The 26,317-nt window shown below is 38.0% G+C and overlaps 1 protein-coding gene across 1 annotated transcript in view; it reads left to right on the forward strand.

The window, feature by feature from the left end:
- The window catches only part of Scel (sciellin), a 97,571-nt gene extending 74,084 nt beyond the window's left edge, over window positions 1-23,487 (forward strand). Inside the window, exons 22-31 of the mRNA XM_028771945.1 lie at window positions 2,676-2,735; window positions 2,876-2,935; window positions 3,069-3,125; window positions 10,000-10,062; window positions 12,408-12,500; window positions 13,467-13,538; window positions 15,821-15,895; window positions 18,905-19,013; window positions 21,073-21,175; window positions 22,523-23,487. Of these exons, the coding sequence (XP_028627778.1) occupies window positions 2,676-2,735; window positions 2,876-2,935; window positions 3,069-3,125; window positions 10,000-10,062; window positions 12,408-12,500; window positions 13,467-13,538; window positions 15,821-15,895; window positions 18,905-19,013; window positions 21,073-21,175; window positions 22,523-22,539 (709 nt within the window). The 3' untranslated portion in view covers window positions 22,540-23,487. The remainder of the gene's footprint in view (window positions 1-2,675; window positions 2,736-2,875; window positions 2,936-3,068; window positions 3,126-9,999; window positions 10,063-12,407; window positions 12,501-13,466; window positions 13,539-15,820; window positions 15,896-18,904; window positions 19,014-21,072; window positions 21,176-22,522) is intronic.
- The last annotated feature ends 2,830 nt before the right edge of the window (window positions 23,488-26,317 follow it).

The raw sequence follows: 26,317 nt of genomic DNA on the forward strand, positions 1-26,317 counted from the left end.
CTCCCCTCTTTCTGTGTGTATGTGTCTGTGTCTCTCTGTCTCTCTGTCTTCACTCTCTCTCTGTCTTCTCTCTCTGTCTTCTCTCTCTCTCTCTCTCTCTCTCTCTCTCTCTGTGTGTGTGTGTGTGTGTGTGTGTTTATACGTGTTTATACTGGGCTTCGTATAATACTGGTTCAAATAGAATATCACTCTTTTAGCCTTTTAGACAAACAAACTTGTTTTGTGCTCAGTAGAGTACGTAGAGAAAGAGGCTTTGACATTTGTTTTTGTCTTTCCTGTCTTTATTCTAAATTATGCTTTTGGAGAGTGTATGCAGTCACACGGAAATCCGTTTTGACTGATCTTAAATGTAAGCAAGCTGTGACTTTTAAACACACACTTTTCTTTACAAGGCTTTATTCCTTGTTATTCCTAAACACTTGCATATTTGTCATCATTTAGATTTTTAACAGACTTCCAGCCTTTATTTTCTCATTTAATCTTCGTAGCAACCATTTTGTAACTAAATGTTTTCAATTGATTTATTCTGAGAAACTATGTTTTTAGTTATACTCATTTGCCAATCATTCTTTCTATTATATTTATAGATTTTTTTTAAATTGGAAATATTATTCTTGAGGCTGACTCAACACATTAAATATTCAGGTTGAGGTTTCCCATCTTGCAGGGAGATCTGACAACTCTGAGAAGATAGCTTCAAGTGGTGGAAGCCACGATTCCGGGGGGAGATGGGGAGGGGAAAGTTTCCTCTGCTTACACTTTATTGGGAACTCACTGCTAAAGGGCTTCCTCTCTGTTTAGCTCTGTGGAAATCTTGTTGATTAGTAAAACATGCCTTTACATTTATCAGTATTGAGGGGAAGGGGACTCAGGCAAGCTGCTACCCCAGTTTGTACTAGAAAAAGATAACATCACTCTTGGAATCTTTTGTCATGGGATGTGACATGTGTTTCTCTGAGTATGTATTTATAAAATGTTAAGAGCAAATAATCCAATTAAAGTAGGCAAATGATCGGAATAGATACTTCTTAAAATAAGTATGAATGCCCAATAACACATCAAAGATAATTATAGGTAAAATGCAAACTGACACTATCTTTGGGTTCTACTGTAGTCAAAATGGCTACTATGGAACGTAAACTACATTTAAAGAGTCACTAAGCCAAAAACCGTGAACAAGCAAACGAACAAACGAACAAGCAGAAACACCCAAGTGCTTGTGAGTAAAGGACAAGAGCAACCGTTATACGCTGTTCATGGTAATGGAAATATATGTATGTGTGTGCGTGCCTATGCATATAATTACATATATTTACATATGTGCATATATGTATACATGTATATATGCATAGACACACACATATACATATGCAGTTATTTGAGTATTATTCAGCCAGGAAGAAGATTAAATTACATCGCTTCCAGGAAAATGGCTGCACTGGAAAGTACCATGTTAAGTAAAGCATCACAAATGAAGGACAAGTCATAGTTCTGTCTCACTTGAGGAAACAAAAACCTCCAAAACAAAACATAAAGGCCCTGTCAGCAGAAGGGGGCTATTAGGGAAGGGAAGGGGGCTGGGGAAGAAAGAGAGACAGAGACAGAGACAGAGAGAGCAGATCAAGGGCAAGTAGAAGAAAGGGCGATGTGATCAGAACACGGTAAAAGCAGGTATGGAGAAGTCACAAAGACATTCGTTGATTTATATGACAGTATGCGCTAATAATCATAATTAAAAAGGCTTAGAGGGATACTCTAAGTGCCCACTCCCTAGGCCTCAAGACAAGGAGCTTGAAGATGTAAGTCCAGTGGGGCAAAGGCTGTTTTGTAGCTGAGACAAATGGTCACCCCTGGATCCTCAGGAGGATGGCTTTATAAAGTATGCATCTAACTACAAACAACCGAGTCCTCTCAGTTCTTCAATCATTCTAAACTCAGGGTTTTCATGGCTTGTGTGTTAGTAATCTGTTAAACTCCACCTCCACAGTTACCTGGCAACAGCCAGGTAGGCCTGCCCACTATAAAAGGGGCTGCTTGCCCCCTCCTCTTTCTCTTGCTCTCTCTTGTTCCCCTCGACCCAGCATCTGCAGGTTGCCGTCTCCCCTCCCCCCTTCCCTTCCCCCTATCTCCACGTGGTCATGGCCGGCCTCTACTCCTCTACTCCTCTCTGCTCTCTCTCTCTCCTCCCGCTCTCTCCCTCTCCTAATAAACCTCCCCCCGTGGAACCGTCTGGTCTGCTGTGATCTATCCGAGCTGCAGGAGACAACCTTTTATTGTGGACATCTGTTTGGTGGGCTAATGTTTAGGACATCTCTGCTTTGGAATTCCTATGGATATATGATCTTTAAATTGGCAAAGGTTTGAGAATCAGTTTGTGTCTTCATAGTGTTAAGACACTGAAATGTGAAAAATGTCAACTCCTAGATGTCTCTCTGTGGAGTGCTGGAGATGCATGCCTTGATAGATCGTTCTGGAAATGAAGTGTGCAGACAGACTCAGAGCAAGTTCTGAGCATAATTCTTCCTGCCCTGGGGTTAGGTGGGAGACTCCATCGCTGTTCTCGATCGCAACAGTGTATCACAGATGAGAATCATTTCCTCCTCTAAAAGCCGTTTATGATGGCCTGAAATCCTATTGCCTCTAATCCTTAATGCTTCTGTCTTTTCCCCTCAAAGACGCCAAGATCTTGATAAGTTCATCAAAGTAAATCCTGATGTTCTTACAAACAACCAAAGGTAATAAAATATTTTTTAATGAGTTTTGGTGGGGAAGAATATTCTGTTTAATTATTTCAAGTAAAGTTAAAGCCCTGTTCTTTCTGGAATAGCTTTATTATTAACCGGTTTTTTTTTTCTTTCTATCATTTCACCAACAGAAACCATGATCTAGACAGCACCATCAGAGGGGATCCTACAGTGATTAGATGTGACCAAAGGTAATAAAACTAAAGTAACTAATTCACATTTCAGCTGTTCTTCTTGTAGGAAATAAGTATTTCCTATTGCTGTATTGATCTGGCATGAGCAAATGTCTACTGCTAACCCACCCCCTTTTACTATTTTAAACAGCCAAGACTTGGGCAATCTTATCAAAGTGAAACCTTCTTCTCTCCGAAACACAAATGGGTAGGTGACCTTACCTGACTGAATTTGATGTATTCCCAAAGGCCCCAGGGTAGGAATTTTCTTTCTTTGTTTTTTAGAAGGCTTCTAGTTTTCTTTAGTGTTCAAAGGACCCATTTATAATCTGTGTGTCTCTTGTCAACAAGGAGACATATTGTACTCTTCCTGAACCAATGGCTTGGTTTCAGAGTGAGTTCTGGGCTTATTTGTACCCAGACAAATAATAAATTCTAAAGTTTATTCCATAGAAGAAAAAGAGTATCAAGACTGAAATAAAAAAAATAATAAAACTAAAAAGAAAAAAAATATTTTTGAGGAAGTTAAAGCAACATGGAAAGGGAGATGATGTTCTTCAACAATCCCAGATCCTAAGCTTGTCTCTCTCACAAAGTATTATGGCACTGTGTAACCTTGAGCTTACTTACACCTTGAGTTTCGAAGCTATCAACTAATATGCTATTTTTTTATTAAAGTAAAATTATATTACTTTCCCTATTTCCTTTCTTCTCTCTATCCCCTCTTGTACAACCCTTTTCATGCTCTGCAACTCTGAAATTAACAGTTTCTATTCTTTTTCGTTGTTATATGCACTTGTATATACACATATATAAATACAACCTGCAAGAGCCTACTTTCATTGTTCGTGTGTATATAGTTCCAGGTTGACCACTTTGGATGATCAATAAGGTATCTCATCCCCAGGAGAAGCTAACTCTCCCTTTCTCATAAGTCATCGGTTTTCATAGTGTTGCTCTAATGGTAGGATGCCGTGGAATTTCTGCTTCTCATGCTAGCACGTCTGTTGACATTGCCAACGTTCCAGTCTTGTTTGTGTAGCCATTTCTAGGAGAGATTGTCTCACAGCAGACTTCCTGGCTCTTACAATCCTTCTATAACCTCTTTCATGACCTTTCATAAGCCAGAGATACAGGAGCTGTGATAGAGATCTATCCACCGGGACTGGGAGCCCCACAATTTGTTGATTTCTGCATTATGCCTAGTTGTGGTTTTCTGTGATGGTGGCCATTTGCTATAAAGAGAAGCTACATTGATGGGTGGGGATTACATTTATCTATAGGTATAAGGATAGGATTTAGAATGTAGGTAGGAATTATGCTGCTCTAGCAAAGTGAGGTAGTAGATTATTTTCTAAAGTCCATGATCACAGTAACCCCAGGAAGATGTCTAGGTTTCTAGTTCCAGAAATTATTTTCCTCCTATTGAGTGAGCCTTAAGTTCAATTATTTGGATGGATTTTCCTTCCTGGGAGATTATGTTAGTAATGAGTCTAATAGCCATGTTATGAAATAACTGATAGAGGAATACGCCTTCCAACCCCTGCTCCACCCCTATCTCCATCAAATGTGTTGTATTGGCAATGGTAACTGTTATAAGAGTCTTGCCTCTGGTTTTACTATAAGAAGAAAATTTTACAAAATGTAGTTTTTATTTTAACAACTCCCTTTCCAGAAATCCACAGAAAGAGGACATTTTCATAAGCAAATATAATTACTATTAAAAGGATTTTTTTTAAAAAAATTCAAAGCATCATAGAATTCTATGATGGCAGCTTAGTTGGTTAAGCTAACCTGCCTGACTCTTCTTTAGTAGCTTACTAGATTTGAAGATAAACAGCCAAGAATCATCACACAGCAGACAAACAGGAATGACAGCTGTGTTAAAAGAGTGACTTTGTAGATTGATTCAGTCACCTGTATCTGCCATGTAACCACATCACCCTCTTGATTACAGCATAGATAAAGAAAGAGAATTTTTAAAACACTCCATAGTGGGGTGAGCTGTTGCAACGCCCTTTACATCGGTGCGTGAGACACAGACACGGATCGGTTAGAAGCAGAACAGCAGAGAATCAGTTCTTGTGTGTGACTTTGCTGACATTTCCAGCAGCTGCATATTTAATTCACAGTTAGAGACTGAAGACACTTCACTCATGCATCAGAAATATAGACAGGCGAGATCCCAGGAACACAGCAACCAGAAAAAAATGCAGATACGGAATTTCCATTTACTCAATGAGAAATTGCATGGCTTTTAGCAGTAATGCAAATCAATACTAAAGAGAGATGTCATTTTCTGTAGCTGATAAGCTGAAGTTAGATTAATTATTAATGTTCTAAACTTCTGCTTCCAAATAGATATTGAAGAATACCTCATATTGCTAGTGATATTAAAGACTTCCCAGTAAAAAGGGGCATCATCTACATAAAGCAAAAAAAAATTTGTATTTGTAGTCAGAGTTCCATTTGTCAATATCTTTCCTGTTTCTTGACATACACCTTCCAAGATTTTAGTACTGCAATATGAGGATAGTTTTTTTTTCTATCTCCCTGCTACACGTCTCATGTTTCTGCTCAAGACAAACATGGTGTGTGTCACTCCATTGCTTCACTTCCTGTAACCATTCAGTCTAGCAGTCATCACTGTGGATGCTTCTCATGATAACCTCTGGAAGTGGTCCTTCATCTCCCACAGTACTGTGGTAACAATGAGTATTTCCCAACCTTCTAACTACTTCTACTGCCAGTCATGACTTCTACAACCCCGTCCATCCACTGCGATGAACAGTGACCTTCCTAAAACAGCAATCTGGTTACGTCATTCTTCTAAGCATAATCTTCCTGTATCTTCCTTTCACCATTGAGTCATAGTCATGCTCCTTAACACCTTGTCTCCAAAGAGCAGCATAATCCAGTTTCTACATGATTTCTCTCCCTAGTTTTGTTACTCTTCTCTCACAAACGAAACCTTTTCCCACCTGTACTCCCTGGCCTGTGCTCTACTCTTTATTCTCGTTGCCACACCAGAGAAGGTAACTATGTATCCTTCGGTAAACGCTTTACGATAGTCCACCTGGGTAAAATCTATTGTTTTGCATAGTGAACATTCTTAGCTCCCATCACTGAGGCTAAATAGAAGACATCTACTTTGTTATGATTGATTCATTTACTTGGGCCAATAACTGTTTCCTGCTTACAACAACCTCAAGGAATCACGGTGACTCAGGAACACTAAAATTATTTACGTGTTACAGTTAGAATATTTAAATCATACACAAATCTACTATTTTTTGAAGATAAAATCTTTAAGGATATAAAATACTCACTAAGAAGTATCTAAATGTCATCTCACTTTTGTATGTCAGTAAGTTAAGGAATTATGTGAGTTATTTCACTAGGTGCACTATTCTTTTCAAGAAGACTCATTTTGAGCTGAAAATTCTGATGCCTAAGATCAATTTCTGACAAAAAAGAAAAAAAACAGTTATTTTTTTGTATGTGGAAACTATTTAATTTTAAAAATGTGTTGGACACTTTACAAAAGTAGATTAAGTTAGCAGTGTGGAAAGAAACATATTGTACCCTATTAATAAAAACCTCCTACATGCACACTAGAGAGGAAGAGTCGTTAGAACTGAGCTAGTAACTTTCTTGCATCAGAATGTATCCTAGGAAAACCTGACTGGTAAGCACCTCCACATTTTCCCTTGGTTGGCCCTGTAAGGAAGGCCCATATTCATCCACACAATGGAGAACACACTGCATTATCACAACATGGAAATTCTTATGCTGAAAAAATATGAATGTGCCTTTATGCCTTAGATAATACACATTCTGTCATTTTAAAATTGTCTGAAAACTACACTTTGAAGACATTCTTTGACCTATGATGTAGCTGAGAGGAAGTCAGGTCTAGGATGTACGAGGGCCAGGCAACCAAAATGAAAATAAAAGACACGGAAAGACTTCGAGTCGAGCATTTGTTCAACCTTGTAACATTTGGCTTGCACTTCTATAAAAAAATCTATCGCTTCCACTTTGACTCACAGTTTTTCATCTTCTGCCACAGTGTAAAAGACACCATGCCATACATGTGATCTTAATTAAAGAGCATTTATTTTTGCATCCTTTTCTTGGGCAGTTTAAACTTTTACTGGATCTGCTGATTGAGCCAATGCTACCCATCAGTGTGCACACCCCGAGGAAATACAAATCATGTGCTCTCCATCACTTAGGTTATTCAAATAAATAAAACACTGTTGCTTACCCAACCAAACTTGGGTATCTGCTGATATCTGATAAAATAAGAAAAATTATATGAAAACTCTAATAATATGATTTCTTTGACAGTATCTTCTTTGAAGGCATGCATAAGCTTAGCTTTTGAGTTACCTACTGTAGTTGTTGAATCTGCAAGAATGTGGCTTCCTCTGCTTCCTCCGGTGCAGCAATCGTTTTTTTCCCTTCTCTCCAAAACTACAGCCCAAAGAGCAAGAATGAAGTGTGTAGGCAGAGACATAGTCAGCATCTGTAGCAGTCACAACCGGAATATTCTTGAGGAATTAAAGATGTCTACCCCTAGGCTGAGAAACTCAGTACAGACCTTTTAGTGTTACCCAAAAAAACCCATATACTATATTGTTTAAACACATAAAACGTACTCTCTCGTAGTTCTGGAGGTGAACAGTTGTCTTGGCAGGGTTGGCTCCCTCTTAAGCTAAGAAAGGAAAATCTCTTCCAGACTTTTCTCCTTGACTTTATCTTCACGTATGTACGCAACACATACTTGCTCAAGTCCATATTGGTCCCTCCTCTCACGGTGTAATTAAAAGCCACAGCTTTCTTCAATGTAACACTTAGTTACTTCAGTGTTATCCCAGTGGAGAACATGTAACTGCCTGGTACAGAATTCTGATTGCCCAGCCTTCCCATATCCTGTGAGCTCGTTCCAGTTACCACGGCCGTTTGCATTAATACTATGACATTCCATATTTCAAGCTTTAAACCAGGAAAAATCACTTGTTAGCGAAGGCTGTTAAGATAATATGGTTGCCTCTGATACCGCAATGATAGCTTTTGTAATAAGTAGTGGAAATCATCAGGGTCTAGGCCAATTCAAAGACTTCTGTGTACATTGTACATGTGCATTATACATGTGCAGGATGGACCTCACCCAGCTTTATCTGATAAAGTGGACGAATTCAGTTATGAATATTATGTCATCATTCAGATGAAAATATCAATTAATATTCCTGAAATACTGTATGTTTTATATAGTTTCATTAGAATGATGTCAACTCACATTAAACATATTTAAACAAATTTCTAGACTTTTAAAAGGAATCAAATAGTATTTTAAGTGCAAAGTTTAAGTGGCTATAGTGTGCTAATTTACATAGTATATCAATTATTAATGGCTTGAATATTATATGGGAAGTATTAAATCCCTCTCCACATAAACATAAGGATACTTTATTGTATTTTGCCTCCTAATAACATTAGTTTTGTGAGTGAGAATCCATATTTTCATTCTCTGAAGAGTAATAGTATTTGAATCCAGCATTTTGAAGCAGGAGAGGGGAGAATCTTAGGAACTGGCGTTATTCCAAAGACATGAAACTTTCGGTCTGAAGTGAAGATGAAGAAGTCTCTCGAGACTGTAGGATCAGTAACTTACTCTTTCATCACCACATTTTATTAACTGTTTCTCATTTTTACTGGTTTTGTTCACGGCTTAATCATGGTGCATGGACTGTGTTTTTCCTCACCAAAACCTTGTGTTGGATATTGAGAGCCTCATTTACAAAAAGAAATCTAAGGAATTATGTTCTGAGAGAAGTAGGAGAGGAAGTGGGCTTCGCTTGTGATTCTGAAGCAAGGCTCCTCGGTAGGCAGGCATCGTGACAAAGGCTTTTTCAAATTCATGGAAACAGCAAACAAGATCTTTTAATATCGTGTTAATATGCAAATGACTAATCCATCACAGCGTTCCAGAGGGCCCTGTAAACCATAGAAGGTGTAATATCATGAGATAAGCTAAGATTTAAGCATCTTATCGCCACACTTATCTTCCACCTGGTGAAACTCTTACTCTGTTGCTGGGCTGAGCGTTTATATTTCTGTAATGCAACAGTGCGGGTTAAGTCTCTGGCTAAAACATCCAGGCACTGGTTTAATGTAGTCAGGGAGTTCGGTTTCAGCTCTTGGTTCTTCTGTAAGTTAGTTCACTGGCTTTAGGGGATTCCTTCAGTCTTTCCAAGCTTCAGATGCTGAAGCCGGTGCCTGTGCTGGTCCTGCAAGATCTCCTGAGATCGGAATGAGATCAGTCACGTGAAAGGCGTGGTGGATAGTGCTTCAGGGCACACCGAGTGCTCATTCAGTGTGAGCTAAACGCTTTTCTAAATCAAAAATATTCACTTTACATTTGGATCACTGACCCTCTCCTGGTCACCTCCCACCCCGTAAGTTTATCCACCTGTCCTCTCTCCCCTTCTCCTTTGAGAGAGTAGGGGCCCCCTCGGTATCCCCCAACTCTGACATATCAAGTCTCTCCCACTGAGCCCAGCCCAGCCAGCCAGTCCAGTTAGAGGAACGGATACCCACAGTCAGGCAACAGCTTTAGGGATAGCCTCTGGCTCCAGTTGTTGGGGGTCTCCCATGGAGACTGAATCACCAACTAAACCGCATACAGCGGCTGGACTGAGGCCCTGGCACATGTGTAGCAGATGTGCAACTGAACACTTTTAAGACCGGATTTCCCAAGCTTTCTAAAGAGTGATTTCTCTCTCACTGATAAAATCCGCACTCATTTAAATGATATGAGACTCAAACCCAGGATTGCTAAGAAAGATGCTATCCCTCCCAGCCCTATTTCATATTTATCCACAGACTTATAAGTTAAGTAGGTCAATCTCCAACTTCCAGTCTTCTAAACACTTATAAACTAAAAAGGACTGTGTCTAAGATGATGTACTGTTTTTTTCATTCATTGTAATATTTTCTTATTTTCTGCAATTGTATTGTAAATAACCTATACATATATACTGTGTTTTTGCTTTTATTTATTCTGTTTTCATTAGAGACCAGGACCTAGAAAGTTTAACAGAAGTAAATTCTCATGTGTCTGAAGAGAAGAATGGGAGGTAAGATTGGTCGTAATTCACTTTCTTTCCTAGGAATTCCATATAAACCTGAGTAATTGCTTAGAAGATTTTCTGGGTGGGGGAGGGAGTTGAATTGCTTTATGACAATTAAATATACACACTGTCCCAATAAGCAAAGTTACAACACCATCTGCTTAATAACTAACACAGAAAAAATTAACAATGTTCTAATTTTGTTAGATTTTCTCATTCCTGCTGCTCTGTCCTGTTACTTGGTATAAAAGGTGTCATGAAAATTCAAAGCCCTTTACTTGGGTTGTGAGGGTTTATTTTAACTCCCTGTTGCTTGGTAGGTTTTCAGTTGTGAAGGAAGTACCCGGGACTCGCTTCCTTGGATAAAACCTGTTCAAAAATGCACACAAATTTCTCATTGCTACAAAGCAAAAATCTCATTTTGAAATTTCTTTATACTACAGGGTATAGGAAGAATATTAGGTTATAAACTTTACCATATTATTACACACAAATTAGGAAGGAAGTGATAACTTCTTCATGTGTAACAATGCTTCTACCCAGTATGAAGACTCAAAAAATACTCATTTCCTTTTTGTAACCTTCCCATGGTGCCTCTGCCTTTTTTAAAGCTTCTGTGATTGTGTAAGAAATCATGTTGTTGGTATTTTTTTGCAGAGAATGGACTGGCTAGGGAAAGAGACACTGGCTTACTTTCCCCAAACTGAAGAATGCCCTTGAATCTGACAGAGCTTCTGTTGCTCTGGTTCTCTGGATCATTTATGTCTTTTTGTTGTGACACCATCAGAGTCTTTGATCGAATGTAGAAGAAAATGTTTCGTAAGATCTGCGGCTCCCAGAAACACATTCGTGTTTGGGAACTGCGTAGGACTAACACTCAACCAGCCTCATTCAAACATTATTAAGACGTGGTCAACGTCATACAAGCAATCTGAGTGACTAAATGCAGTTAAGGAACTTTCTGCTTAAGTTCATGTAAGAGCTGTTTCGTTTTCAGTCCATGAAAGGAGGTTTTGCAGGAAGGATTGGTTGGAGATTGGAGCTCTGATGTATGAACTTTAGGGAACTCGATTGATTTGAGAACAGTACTGTTTACAGGTTATTGACCACTCCTGTTTGCGAATTTTACAAACTGGTGATGTTTTAAGTTTGCACAGCTAAAGGCAACGCAAACGCACTCAAATGTCACTCATAGCCTTCCTCTTTGAAGCTATGCATCTTTTAAGTTGAACTCTACAGTGTGTATCATGTCATTTGAATAAAATTAATATTTACTTACTGGTACCAGAGTTTGAAGCCAGAATCTTATGAATTCTAAGAAAACACTAAATTTGAATATTCCTCAACAATTCTGATCTAAGTTTATCATTCTTGGGATGACATAGCCTAATAATCACTTGAGAAGAAAGTACTTTCTTCTAATATTTTTACTTATTTTATTAGTTTTATTTTGTGTGTGTGTGTGTGTGTGTGTGTGTGTTGCTATTAATACATTGTTCCCTTTAAACGCTATATGGGACAAAGTGGGAGAGATAGCTCAGTAGTTCATAGCATGAACTGTTCTTGCAGAGAACCAGAGTTCAAGACCTGGCACCCACATTGGATAGCTTAGCACTGCCTACTATTCCAGCTCCTGAGTGTTTGTTGTCTCTGTCTTCTGCCAGTATAAGCACCTAAATGCACAAAGCCACCCACAGACAGTGTGTTTGAAATAAGGCTTAATGAACATCTGAACTCTACTGTAGGTTTCCATGTCTTTGCTCTTGAAACTTTACCAATACAGAAGAGGAAAAATTGCTACAATTTTCACTATTTTTTTAATTGAGAATTTCCTCCATTCCACGAGAGAACGTGAGCGTGTTTATGCTCTGTTAAACATGATGACATTTTTAGATCAGCAGAAATCTAGGTCAGTCTTCTGCAGTCTTCAAAGTATTACCTTTCATTAAAGCAAAACGGGAACTGAAGTGGCTCAAAGCAGCTCCTGGGTCATTCATTAAGGTGATGAATTCTTAGATATGTGGTACAAGGGAAGTTTTCTAAATGGTACTGCTGTTGTGAAAACGACAGAGGAACCAATTTACAGTGGATTTTCTCCTCGATGAAAATACATTTTGTCATGGCATTGGATAGTATGGCCTGTATGTGTCTATGGATTATTCTTGAAAGTAACACAGTGATTTCTGTGGAGCCAGAGGAGCCCATAATGCAGACTATGCATTCTGTACGTGTCTGTGCAGAAACGAGATAGAAGTAAAGAAACACTACCCACCAAGCAACATTTTAATAGAGCAAAAACACTTGTAAGTGACATTGATTTTTGAATACCAAACATATGTTTGCTCTTGCAGGATAGATGACCAAGCCAATGGAATCGCTAACAGTCTTCACAAGGAGTCCACGAGAACCACTGTCTATGCTTACGAAGCCAAAACCAGCCTCAGGTACTATAGACAATTACACAACCAATGACCACACTGTCCTTGTGTTTATTTATAAGCAAGCTAAGCACGTCTTTGAAGCCTGGGACTCTCTATATGTAACACTCATCAAAGTGTTGAGTCAGCAATTCAGTGATTGCTGGGACATATGTAGAAGAGTGTAAAATGCAGTTGTTGCTTTAAAGTCTACAATTACATAGAACATGATTGTGATACTGATGGTGACAACTTCTTTTAGACCTTTATTTATTTTATTTTGTGTGTATATGTATATACCTGAGTCTACGTAGGTGAATCACATGTACTGGTGTCCACAGACCCCACAAATTATCAGATTCCCTGGAACTCAAATTACAGGTGATTGGGAGCTGCCCAATATGGGTGCTGGGAACCGAACCTGGGTCCCCTGCAAGAATAAGTGTTTTACCTACTGAACTATTTCTCTGACTTGATGGTATTCACATTCTTGAACTAGATCTGTCTGAATGTAACATTAAATCTGAGATTTAAATAGTCAAAGTCCACTTTTAACTTAAGGTTTATGGGAGAAATGTAAGGCTTAGAAATGAAAGGCGTGTTAGGAAACAGACACTGAAGTACAACAGTACATGGATAGTTATAGCGATCTTCATGCTCTAAAATGAAATTCCTGAATCATTAGTTTTCACAAAAATAATCCCAAAGTAGGACAAGACAGTGGATATTCATAATTAAATGGAAGAGGTGGCAATTTCTGCAGGAGTTGGTTAATGACACTTGAACATTTTCATTTGACAGTTGATTTAGAATATATATATATATATATATATATATATATATAATCTTCAAAAACATATATATATATATATGTTTTTGAAAAAATATATCTTTTGCATATATATTGCAATATCTATTCAATTGGAAAATAGTTTTGTTTTTATCGTCTTCACAAGTAACATTTCAACACGAAACTAAATGGTTTTATTTCAGCTCCAATTCTGGAACCAGGAATGCTGGGCCCAAGGACACTGTTATTTATACAAGGACATACATGGAGAACAGGTAACAGGAAGGTGCTTAAGAAAGTTCACTTCCTTTTATAGCTGTGAAATGGTCTGTGCCACACAAGAGGTGCTACCATTTCAGGGTGCACTCTTTCATGGAGAAGATAGCTTAAGGCTAGTGTAAGTTCTACACTATAATATTTTATGTTCTTCCCAACAATTAGGTGACATGGTTATTGTATGGACTCAAAGGTATTTCAGATAACTAATGAGTAAGTAGTACGATTACTAATGAAATGTTCACACATAAAGTGTGTGACTATTTGATATAACAATTTTTTTAATTTGAGTCACCTTAATTCAGAGAGGCTTTATCTAGTATTTACTTCCAATTGGAAACAGAAAGTATATCTTCATGTTGACATACCTTGGCCTAGATTACAGAGTATCGATGTCCCATGGAACTGTCTGATTAGAATGATGGATATTGACAAAAGAGTCCACAAAGGTCATGGACTCACAACACATTCCATTGTCAAGGAGTCTAAAATGAGAACTGGCCTAATTATAAACATAGCAAAGCACACAAGGTAGACATATGTGACATAGACATACATGACATGTGTGAGTCCACATTAAGGAAGCCCAGGATGATAGTTCAGGGAAATCTGTGTGCATGCCAGTTCCTACAGGCAACTCAATGCCTCCTTGGCTCAAATCATGTCTGACCTGCACATGCAGCTCCTAACGTAACTGTTCTCCTAATTTCAATAGCGCTCTATTGTGGCTTCATGATAGTAATCCCTACCATATTTTAATTAAGCTAAAAGATAAAAAGTTTAAGAGAAAAATTAAAGCAATAAGGAGTTATTGAATCTGAAAGGAACTGACACAGATAAATAGCATGAGAATGATAGACAGTAAAGACAAGAAATGAGATGTTGGCAAGTGGGATAAAAGGAACAGGTGTTTATGTTATACCTACATAGTAATCTGTTCTCACATGTGGGTAACCCTGGGAGACATCCATACATTTTCCTTCCTGAAGAAGTGTCTCATTTAAACAAAAGCCATTGACCATGATTTCAACTTTTAAGGAACAGTAAATTTCTAGAATTAAGCGTAGTCTACTAAACACTATTTCCAGATTTTTCCTTATTAAATAGTTGATTTAAAATCATCAACTAAACCATATTTGAATAATTTAACCATGTTGACTACAGTTTACTTTTGTAAACTACTGCATATATGTTATTAGAACATTCATGTACGTGTGTACAGGAAGCAATTCCCACATATGGTTTCTGGGTTGGCTTCATCAGTATCACTTCCGAACTATCACAAGTGAAACTTACTTGGCCCCGCCCTGGACCTAAAGAATGAGAAACTCTGCCATTGGAGTCCTGGCTATCTGTGTTTTAACACATTCAACATGTTTTTGATGCAAATGTATGTTTGAGAACTGTGACTATAAAAGGTAATATTGCATCATGTCAGACCAGTAATCTGTAGGGTAGAATATTCTGAAAGAATAGATTTGCGATTATTAGTTACTCTAACGTGACAGTGTTGGCCCTCAGATACCCCCAGCTTTCTTAAACTCTACACTGACAGCACAGTCATAGTGTGAAGTCTCTAGAGTTAGGTTCAGGATTGAGTTATTGTTTGTCGTTTACTAACTTCACAGCGTTGGCAAGATACTTAAGTGTGTGTGTACATGTGTGCAGGTGTGCTGGTATTTTGATTTATTTTTACTTACTTAAATTCCTTGTTTAATTTCTGTAGTGCTGAGAATTGAATTTAGGGCTTTCTTTACACATACCAAGCAAATTCTTTACCACTGAACTGTCTCTCCAGCCTTCCTATTTAATTTTCGTTTTGAGATAGGATCTTGCTAGTTCATCCAGGTTGGCTTTGAACACATTCTGTAGTCTAGGCAGACCTTGAACTTATGATTTTCCTGACTCATCCTCCAAAGCAGATTGGATTGCAGGCATGAACATCTAGACTAGCAGGCTTTATTTTAGCAAATAAGAGAAGTACACGTACAGATCATATGAAAAATGATGATGTTGTTATTGCTTTTCCTCAGACTGTGTCTCAGCCTGTTCTGTTCCTTTTGGTGACATGTTGACTTGCTGGGGCTTTTGTGTCATTACCTCTACAGATTAAAAAATTAAAGGTATAAGAATACCATCTGTGTTTGCAATATTACAAACAGTATAATAATAGTGTGTTAGAGAATGTGTGTTTTCTTACCTGTGTGGAGGCAATTACATCAATACTAGAAAAAAAGGTTCTGATTCTGATTCTCACATGTCCCTATATCTCCATTTTTAGTAAATCACCAAAAGATGGATATCAGGAAAATATCTCAGGAAAATATATACAAACTGTCTATTCAACTTCAGATAGGTGAGTATGCTTATAGTTCCAATTTAGACATAAAGTGGATATATACACATATATGCACACAAGCATGCACACACTTTAGTATGCTCAAACATATATGCATCTTTTCCCTTTTATGGTGATGGTTTTGATTGGTAGACAGGTAGGAAACTGTTAGGAGTAGACACAAAGTAACCACCATACAGTTCTGCATTCAGAAACCTGCCTTCTAGCTGCTATCTGGATTTTATGTATGTTATTATAGAAGACCTCTCCATGCCTTCAAACTGCTTCTGCCCATCCTTTTTCTGCTGGTGATTTCCTGGAGTCCCTACCCTGCAACATTATAGACACCTATGCTTTGTTGCTTCACTAGACTGCCTTGACTCCCTCCCTCTTGTGGTTTTCCAAAGGTAGGTGCATGGATTTACTGGCCCAACACATTCTGGACTTAACTCAGTTCCCAGAAGGATTACGATGAGTGTACATGTAATGTGGAGAACTGATCTCATCCCAGGACTTTTCTTCTAGTGACTCTCCTCCTGGTTTCAGATTCATGGGGTTCCCAGGTAAACTCAGGAGGGAGGGCTTGCAGATCTCCAGAGAAGTAAACAAAAATCATTAGCATTTCAACCCAACTTCTAGAAGCAGGTTGTTACACAAGAACAAGTTCTTCCACTGTTAGGGTTTCACCAGCAGGGGCTGCAAACATCACTGTCTGGAGTCAGGACACACCTCATTTTTAGCTGTAGCCTCAGCACCTAATGCAGTGCTTAGCACCTAACAGGCACACAGCAAGTGATACTTGAAAATATGAACTCACATCCCACTTACTAAGAGAAATACAGTTAGAGCCATCATTTCTGCAAAGAGCATTTCATGGGAAAAGGCCCTTTCTTCCTTCTTTGTATTACTGGCCCCTTATCAGTGCTTGCAGAATAAAATAATGATATAGAAATGCTATTCTCTGTGCTTCTGGTCTTAATAGAGATGTTTTGTTATATACATATACACATATGCATATGCATACACACACATACACACAAACATATGGACAATTTATAGGGAAATACTTGCCAGGCGTGTATGATATGTAAGTAGCTGTAGAATAAATTAAAAGTTGAAAATATTTATAAATATATATAAACAACCACTATGTGATTTGCGTGCACATGCACGAATACACATACACACACATACACACGCACACACAAACACACACAAACATATGGGCAATTTATAATGAAAAATTTTCCAAGCATGTGTAATGTGTAAGTAGTTGTAGAATAAATTAAAAGTTACATATAGTTATAAATATATATAAACTACTATATAATTTGCACACACACACACACGTATATATATAAATAAAAAATCACTGTGTAATTTGCATATATGTAAATCTTTATATACCTATATGTGTGTATGTAGTAATTACGATGATGTAATTAGAATAACTGAAAGCATCAAAGCAGACAAGCTTAATCTACTCTTAACGCCTTTCTGCTCTGCTCTCTCTTCCCCCCACCCCTAGCTCCCTTTTCTCTGCTCGCACTGTAACTGGGTGGCAGAAAAGCAGTGCTGGGCAAGCCTAGCCCACATCCGTTCTGGCATAGCACCTCTGCCAGTGCAAGCCTAGCCCACTTCCGCTCTGGGATCGTACCTCTGCCTGGGCAAGCCTAGCCCACTTCCGCTCTGGGATAGCGCCTCTGCCTCACAGTGTTCAGATCTACTCGCTGGATGCGTGCAAGTGGCAGCTCACTTGCTGTTTTGTGTCCTTGTTTTCTTTTCTATAAAGTGACCTGCAAATGAAAATCCTGGCTTCTCAGGATGAACTGAGGTTTTATAGTAAAGTACATGGACACATCATAGACTATATGAGTATTGTTCTACATATGTATTGTTTACATGTGTGGTCAGAGTCATCCAAACAGTTCTCTCGGTAGCATAAGAGAATACAGGGGTGTAGATCATAACAAAATTAATGTATGCATGTACTATATAAGTATTACCTATTTTCATTTCATTACCTTTTCATGTATGCTACTTTGGAAAATCTGGCCCTGAGTGCTAATACTGCCTCAAAACCAGTCCAATCTACCGGGAGCTGTTTAAGACAATTCTAAGATGTTTCAAAAGGAAAAGAGTCTTTACTTAAGGTTCTGGCATGATTTAAGATATTTATTTATTTATTTATTTATTTATTTATTTATTTATGAGCATACTGTCACTATCTTCAGACACACCAGAAGAGGGCATCAGATCCCATTACAGAAGGTTGTGAGCCACCATATGGTTGCTGGGAATTGAACTCAGGACCTCTGGAAGAGCAGTCGTTGGTGCTCTTAACCACTGAACCACCTCCCCAGCTCCATGATTTAAGATTTTTGACTTTGTTGATCAAATCTACAGTTCATCTGTTGTTAAAGATTAAGTCTCTAAAATAAGTTATAAAAACCACTTTTTCCCTCGTCAAATTTGTGACTGGGTCATTGCTTCCTTCAGAGGATAAATTAATTTTGTCATGATCTGCATCCTCATATCCTACTTTCCGCCATGGTATCACGGGCACTGTTAGTAGGACTCTGACTGCTCAGATTCCTCATTTGTGAGTTTATAAACACACCTCCAAGTGGGTTTCTATTGAATGTTTTCACGAATGAAAATCTGCATTAATCTGCTGCCCAATTCCCCTATGCAGTGTATGCAGTAATATATGCAAATTCATTAAAATGCTCTGCTAGTGTCAAGGAATGCTTCTGATCTAGTTCAGTTGGGAAACTGAGCATCTTTTTCTGCCCAGATACGTTCTTGATTGCTGGTAAATTAATCGCGTGAGGCTTTTCCTGTATGTTGTTTCCTTGATGTTGTTACAGAATTGCTCCCACTACGAGGATCAGTAAAAAGCATGTTAGAATGGTTCCTAAACCTCCATCAGAATCAGCGCATTCTCACGTGACTTTAAAGGAAACACGCCTGTTGCTACATGATACCAACTTTTAAATGTTTTTTTTAATTTTATTGTCACTACAGGTCTGTCATTGAAAGAGATATGTGCACTTACTGCCGCAAGCCCTTGGGGGTAGAAACCAAAATGATTTTAGATGAATTACAGATCTGCTGCCATTCCACCTGCTTTAAGGTAAGCATGAGTTCATTTCATGTTACCAAGTGTGAGGAAGGTGGCACACACACACACACACACAAGTGCATCTATTCAAATGCTTAGATGAAGCCAAAGCTTTGAATATCTGTAATCTACATTAATGACACACTACTTAAGTGTTCCTAAGTGTTCTGCCGCTTCACCCTCAAAGGTCTGTAATTACTCTCTTGGCTTTAGGCTTAGAATTTGTTCCTCATGCATCTCCTAGGAGACTTAAGTCTGTGGAAGAGATGAACATTTATCATTCTTAACGTTTCTGTAACATTTTAATAAACAGTGTACTGCGTCATGTATGTAATGAAATCATACATGAACAGTAGTCTGTTGAGCATAAAGCTAGCAGCTCTCTTGTCATGAGGTTAGGACTTCACAGTGATTGAAGCAGTCTGCTATTGAAGCCATGGTCAATGTGGCTGAACAAGTAGCAGAAATGTTCATTAGCAAACACTTCCGAGTTTTGTTTTGCTCAGCTCTTTCATCTCTCCTTGGGTTGTGTGTTGTGTCTGTCCACACATGTCTGTCCACACATGTCTGTCCACACATGTGCAATTGTGTGAGCTCTGCACCGGATGTCTGAAAATCTCAACTCTGCCTCTGCCCTTCAGTATGTTGGCCGGTGGATTTAGGCAATCAAATGACAGCATTGGTTTCCTTAGCTAGAAAATAGATCGTTGACTAGCTTGTGGTTCTCAATAGTGGTTGCAAGTTATAATCATAAAGACTGATTAAGGGGGAAAAAGCCTTAGAATAGTCGGACAGAAAAATTTGAGATTTCAGGGATTATTTTTGGACATTGGTTGTTTTCGAAGCTCCTTAGATTTATCCAGTATGCATCTAATTTGAAAAGCACTTGCCTAAGTTCTTTCTCATGGTGGCATTCTATGGTCGATGCAAATTATTTATTAATTTTAGCCAAATAGATGTACTACTGTGTCTATTGGTTTCTTGCCCACCAATTACCTAGCAATGAAAACCATGGCACATTATTTTAATATAAAATCACATATCCAGGTTGGCAGGATGGCTCAGCATGTGTGTCACCTGCAGCCAATCTGACGACCTAAGTGTGACCCTTAGAAGCCACATTCTGGAAGGAAAAAAAAAATGAATTCCCACCAGCTGTTTGATGACTGTCTCTTGAGCCTCATGGCACATGTGCATCCAATAATAAATAAATAAATAAATAAATAAATAAATAAATAAATAAAGTCAAATGAAACCACAGCTCAATATAGGATTATAAAAGTATAACCTGAAAATGAAGCAATTGTTTGATTATAAGATGAAAGTATTCCTGGTTGCAAAATATAGCCCCTTAAATAAAAGTATGTATTTTAAAAAATTTAAATTAGTATGCATAAAATTTTCTAAAATAGAAATTCTGGTTATTGCTTTTGGTAAATAGGAATAACTAATTTATTGTCTTTTATGTGATTCATTTCCACTTGAAGTATTAGAGATTATCACAGAAAAAAAATATTCCTCATGCTCAGAGAAAAAGACAAATTGTTCTACAACCAGCATAACAGAGAACCACTTACACGAGTTTAAATGTTTAATATAAGAATCAAAGACAATTTGCTTTAGTGATTCTTCTTGAACACCAACCAGTATTTTTAAATCTGGCCAATCAGCAGCCGTGTCTAAGAAGAAAGGAGGCCAACCTTTTCCTGCTTCTGTAACTGGTACAACTCAAAACACCCCTTCCCTATCCCTGTATGATTTGTTTGGTTCAGCAGGTTGTACCTGAGTCACACAGCTCTCCCTTGTGGAAGTAAAGGATAAATACAGATCTGTGTTTCGATTTGAGACATTGGATGGTATCTTGTCCTTGGCATAGCCAATTTGTGAAACATTCTTTCTGCTTCATCACGTAGAAAACTTCACTGGTGAAGACTCCTAGGCCTGCGTGTAGCAGGAAGCTGTGGAAAGTTCTAAGGAGGGTGGGGTCTCAGAACTGAAAGGTTTCCTTTCCCTACTCCCTTGAGGATACATTCTCAGTCTGTAATACAAACTTTTGTGTCGTTTTCTTTAGTGTGAAATATGCAAAAAGCCTTTGGAAAATTTACAGGCAGGTGACAGTATTTGGATTTATAGACAGACGATACACTGTGAGCCCTGCTACTCTAAAGTGATGGGTAAGTGCTGAGCTCTGAGAAGCAATCATCCTCACTAACACTGGCAACGATTTAGTATTGCTAAACATGGAGTATTTCAGTAGAATTCAATACTTTATTGATTATAGCTAATGAAAAGGTAAGCAGCAGATAGTTAAACTGTGGCAGCATTTTAATGATATAAACCCATCAATACTTATACTAGTTTTTGTATCGGTCAGAAAGCACTGTGAATAAAAGGATCGTTTATTTTATAAAATTTTCCGGTTTGTGAAACAGGAATATTTTTCTGATTAAGTGACTATTTAAGTTGAATCATTTCTGTGGATGCCCTTTTGTATCTTCACTTGAAAATACATTTAAATATAGTCATAATTACAATCAATGTTTTTTAATGGTAATTTTACCAGAAATAGTTAATTTTTATGTTAAACATAGCATTTTTTTTTAAACATTACAAGACCAAATGTTACTATAACTTAGACTCTTAATCAGCATCAGCAAGGAGAAAGCAAGATGTTATGGGTATGCATTTCTAACTAAGCATGAGAAACTTAAGTGCTGATCTAAAACACATGCGGAATATGTCTGGAAAATAAAATCCTATAAAATTTAATTGATTGTTACAAGAGAGTACATTCAATTTATTTTTAGATTCAGTAAGTAAAACAAGAGAAACAAATCGCTGTTGAAGGGACAGTCCAGAGTCTCAATGTGTAGAGGGCCTTTGTTCATGATAGCTTTGTGTGGTGAATGAAATTGTTTGGGATTCCTCCGTAGGATCAAAAGCACAGAAGTTAATGACAAACTCATGAGCTTAATGTGCCACTGGGAGGTTACATCTGGAAAAATATCTAGAAACCCACACTCTGTGGCTTCAGAGTCAATTACAAGAATAAGCTTAATTATAGTTGTACTTTGCCGTCCTCTCTGCCTTCCCCAGATTGTTTCTCATACCCACTTTTCTTGCTGATTTTGTAGTTCTAACCAATCTGATAGTTTACCAGATTCTGAATGTGCATGGGGTACTTTGAAACGTTCACTCCTGAGAGTCCCTGACATAATGCTTCGCAAAGACTTACAAGTCTGCGTGTCTTCCCCTCTGTCTTTGTACACTCCACAGTAATGATTTCTAAAAATCATATTCACAAACTGTGACTCTAACTTGTTTCTTAGCTATGCACACCCAGTGTGTGACATGTCGTGCTTGACCGAAGCCAGAGTGAAGAATTCAGGACTAGAAGGAATAACGGGATGCTTAATCTAGCACTATCCCCCAGGAGAATGACTGTGGTTTTTCAAATTTTAATTGTAGGTTTGTTTTCGTATTGATGTGTGTGACTAACTTTGATTTTTTTGAATCTTCAGCAAAGTGGATTCAATAATGCTGACACATGGAAACGAAGATGAACATCTTTATTGAGGAATCTAAAGCCACGTTCTAAGAATATGTAATCTAGAAAAGATCTGCATTGAACACCATCTCTTGTATCAGAATAAGAGTTTTGTTGTTGCACAAATAATCTAAGTACTTTGAAGAAGGTCACATATGTGAAAAGAACCATCTGGTATCTGGCAAAGTTTATCGATAAAAACAATCTGCGTAGTTCTAGTTACCTAGGTCAATGGCAGTGAGCATCTCAACCCTGAGCAGGCCATCCCTGCTCCGTGTTTGGCTGCCCATCCTGCTTTCCATTATAACCAAGTTTCTTATCTTCTCACCTACATCCCCCTAACAATTTGTATTAGTGCATTATTGACACCCTGACAAATAGGCTGATAGAAGCAAGATATACTTCTTCTTCTACAAAAGACAATGCACATAGAAATTTTCTTACAAAACTTTGCTTCAAGGTGTCAGTGTTCCAAGTTGTTTGGACCTTAGGAAATCACTTAGTTTCCAGACTTTCGGTGACATTATCTGTGACACCATAGATATTAGACAAAATGATTTCTAAGTCCCTCTTTGCTTTTCCTATCCTCTGAATCTAAAGGAAATTTGAGTTTCCTGTTTAGAAACATGTTGGTCTATTTGTTAGCTATATTGGGAAAATATAAATCATTTCACCTAAGTGTCATCCTTCAGTTTATCGCAGGCATAGCTTTTTGAGGACCGTTCTTAAAACTGAAATCAATAGCTCTATGGGTGACAGGTAAAATCAGATAATGTGTAATTTGTTAAATTTTATTTGCATGTATTTCAAGCTCTGGGTGATCAAATAATCGGAGAAGTAATAGCTATGTATTACAAACATGTTATATATGTTCATGTTATAAACAGTTCATGTTTACAGAAGGCTCACAACAATAAAACAAAGTGTCTGTTTCCAGAATGTTTGCATGTCATTCATTAACATTGGTTTTTGTCAATTATAATGAGCACAAGTTATATTCTGTGCTATGAGAGTTAATTTATTTTTCAACTGCTTAAAATATAACTTTTATTTTGAAAGAATTCTTTTGTTAAGAAGTTGGAAACTAAGTAATCATACAAGAAATCATTATTATTGTTAACATTAAAAAATTGAACGTGTAAAGTATGTTACAGGCACGTAGCAATGATTTCTTGAAGGAAAAGTTTCTGAGCTGTGTTGGGATGTAGAATTCCTGGGCACTTGTAAACAATTGTGAGCAGACAAACGAGAGAAATTAAATATGACTGCATGATTTGCAAAGTGATAAATTTAAATAATTATTCTCCCATGTAATAATTTCATGCATCTGTTCCTCTTAGACACTGGTCCACAAAGTGTTAAACACAAAGTGCTTATCAAAATTCAGCAGTGTATAATTGTCCTGTGGGGAGGGAGCCAGAAAAAACAATTAATAATAATTTGATATTCATTAATTCACGCTTGATGAGAAGCAGTGGTAATTGAGCCATATGTTTTATTGTTCTTTTATTACATGCTATCAGAGTGGATCAAAAGAAATAATTTTCTTAGAGTTGAAATTGACTGCAGAAAGCAAGGCTTAAATCGCTTCGTCTGTCTTATAAAATACATTAACATTTCAAAGCCTTGGTAGTAATTAAAAATCATCTGAATATCATTTAAAAATATAAAAATCTGAAGAGAACACATTTCTCACTTTTCCGTAGCAGTTTTATGGACACTTTCTTGCACACTAATGTATTAGAACAAGCCAAAGCTGTTGGAGAAACAAAGTGCACACATTATCAGAGAGACAAAGGTTTCTGATTCACTAAGACTACTCCATTATGTCTGAGGATTTCCTCACTGTCTAAATGACAGATGCTTTTTTTTTCCCTTTAACAATTTGGAAGATTTTTCTATTTTTATCAACAATTTTAATCATGATATGACTGGCATACTGCTCCTGAACAAGACTGCCAAATCACCAATACCAAGTCCTGAATTCTGATGTAAAATTTTAAAAACTCCCCATAAGAGATATAATAGTTCCACCAAGGCAGCTTTCTTTGTGTGAGCATGTGGGATGTGGGTGCAGCTACACATACGTGTGCACGTGTGTGGAGTCAGAGATGGTTGACTTTGGATGTCTTCCTCAAGTAACTTTCCTCCTCTTTGAGTGATGAGCTTTCATTGAACCGGGAGCTCCCTGGTTCTTAGCTAGCAGCCATCTTCAGGAGTGGTCCCCTTTCTGCTTCCCCTGAACAGGCCTGACGGCATAAACCACCATGCCTCGACTTCATTTGAAGTCCTGGGCATCAGGCTGGGAGTCTCATTCCTGTGTGGTGAACACTACCACCATCCATCCATCCTACCGTTAAATCTAAAATGACAAAGCCATGCGCTCAAATCCACAAGAGCGAAGCAAAGTCAAGGAAATACCATTACTTCAGGAACAGAATTTGTTAACAGAGCACACACTTTTAAAGTCAAGAAAGAAGAATTGATTCAAGAGGGATATATCCCTCGCTGTTTGACTGCGGTTGCTCATCGAATCTGGGTGAAGAGGTGGTCCAGCTCCCACTGCTGGGGACTCACTGATTTGTTTACTGGAAAGTTGCTGGAAGTCCTGGAAAGTTGTGAGCATTTGGAATGACGTCCAGTTCAACTGTATTCAGAGCTCTGTCAAAGCAAGTGAATAATCTACATCATGACAAGCCACCAATGAGACTGACTTGTGGTTGACAATGGAATTATTTTGGTACAATGTAAATATTTGTATACTTCTAGAGTTTTAACCTGTTTCATAGGAGTCAGTAATTTCCTTAGAGGTACCCATAAATATCCTTTTTAAATTGGGTAGGCTATTTTCTCCCTGCCTTAATTCCTTCTGTTAGACATGCAGATTTAGAATGTTGGGTCTCTACTGTACCAGGAGCTCGAGCATTGCAGAGATTATGAGTTTGTTTCACCTGCTCACCTTATTTGCGTATGTATGATCTATTTTGTGACACGCCTGTGGTCAACTGAATATTTGATTTGCACTTAGAATTTTATTTGAATTATTCACAATGCAAAAGTTAGGCAGCAGCTAAGATTATGTCACAGGTATGCAATGCCAGCACTTGGCCTGGCAGCCTGGCAGGAGGCTGTTAAGTTCAAAGCCAGCCAGGGTGACATAGTGAGATCTGTCTCAAAAGGGAAGCAATAGAGCAGCCATGATTCATTGGATCTTTGACTGTTGTCTTGTAGGTGTGGCTTCTGGAAAATGGCTCTGGAGTAGAAAAAGGCACAAGGCAAGGAATAGGTTCTTTTCAATGTGTAAAAAAGAATCCATGGTTTATAAGCTATCATCCTCGTTCATTCATTCAGTTACTAAACAACCCTGACCTTTTCCTTGACAGTTTGTGTTGTGTGACTTTTCTCCAGGAGACATGAACAAACATTTATTCTCCCTGGCACTAACTCCTAGGGTCAAATCTTGGGATGTAATAACCTTAGCAATTTAGGATCACCTAATCTCCTCACCTGGCTAATTGAAGAGAGAAGGAATGGTGACCTGAAGTTACTTAAACAATGTAGCTATGCTGCAAAGAGAAACCTACAGAGATATCTAGTACCCTCCTCTCCCAGTCCGTCTTCCCCTAGTCTGTCCTAACAAGGAGCTCACAGTGTAAGCACTGTGTGGAAGCTCTTCTCAAAAGGCAAATTATGCTTCTGGTTGATATCAGGCTTTAGCAGTTGTGGAGATTGGAAATTTCCTGGGGACTATTGTTTCAATAGTCCGAAA

This window comes from Grammomys surdaster, unplaced genomic scaffold, assembly GCF_004785775.1.
Source record: "Grammomys surdaster isolate TR1022 unplaced genomic scaffold, NIH_TR_1.0 65, whole genome shotgun sequence".
Classification (NCBI taxonomy): Eukaryota; Metazoa; Chordata; class Mammalia; order Rodentia; family Muridae; genus Grammomys; species Grammomys surdaster.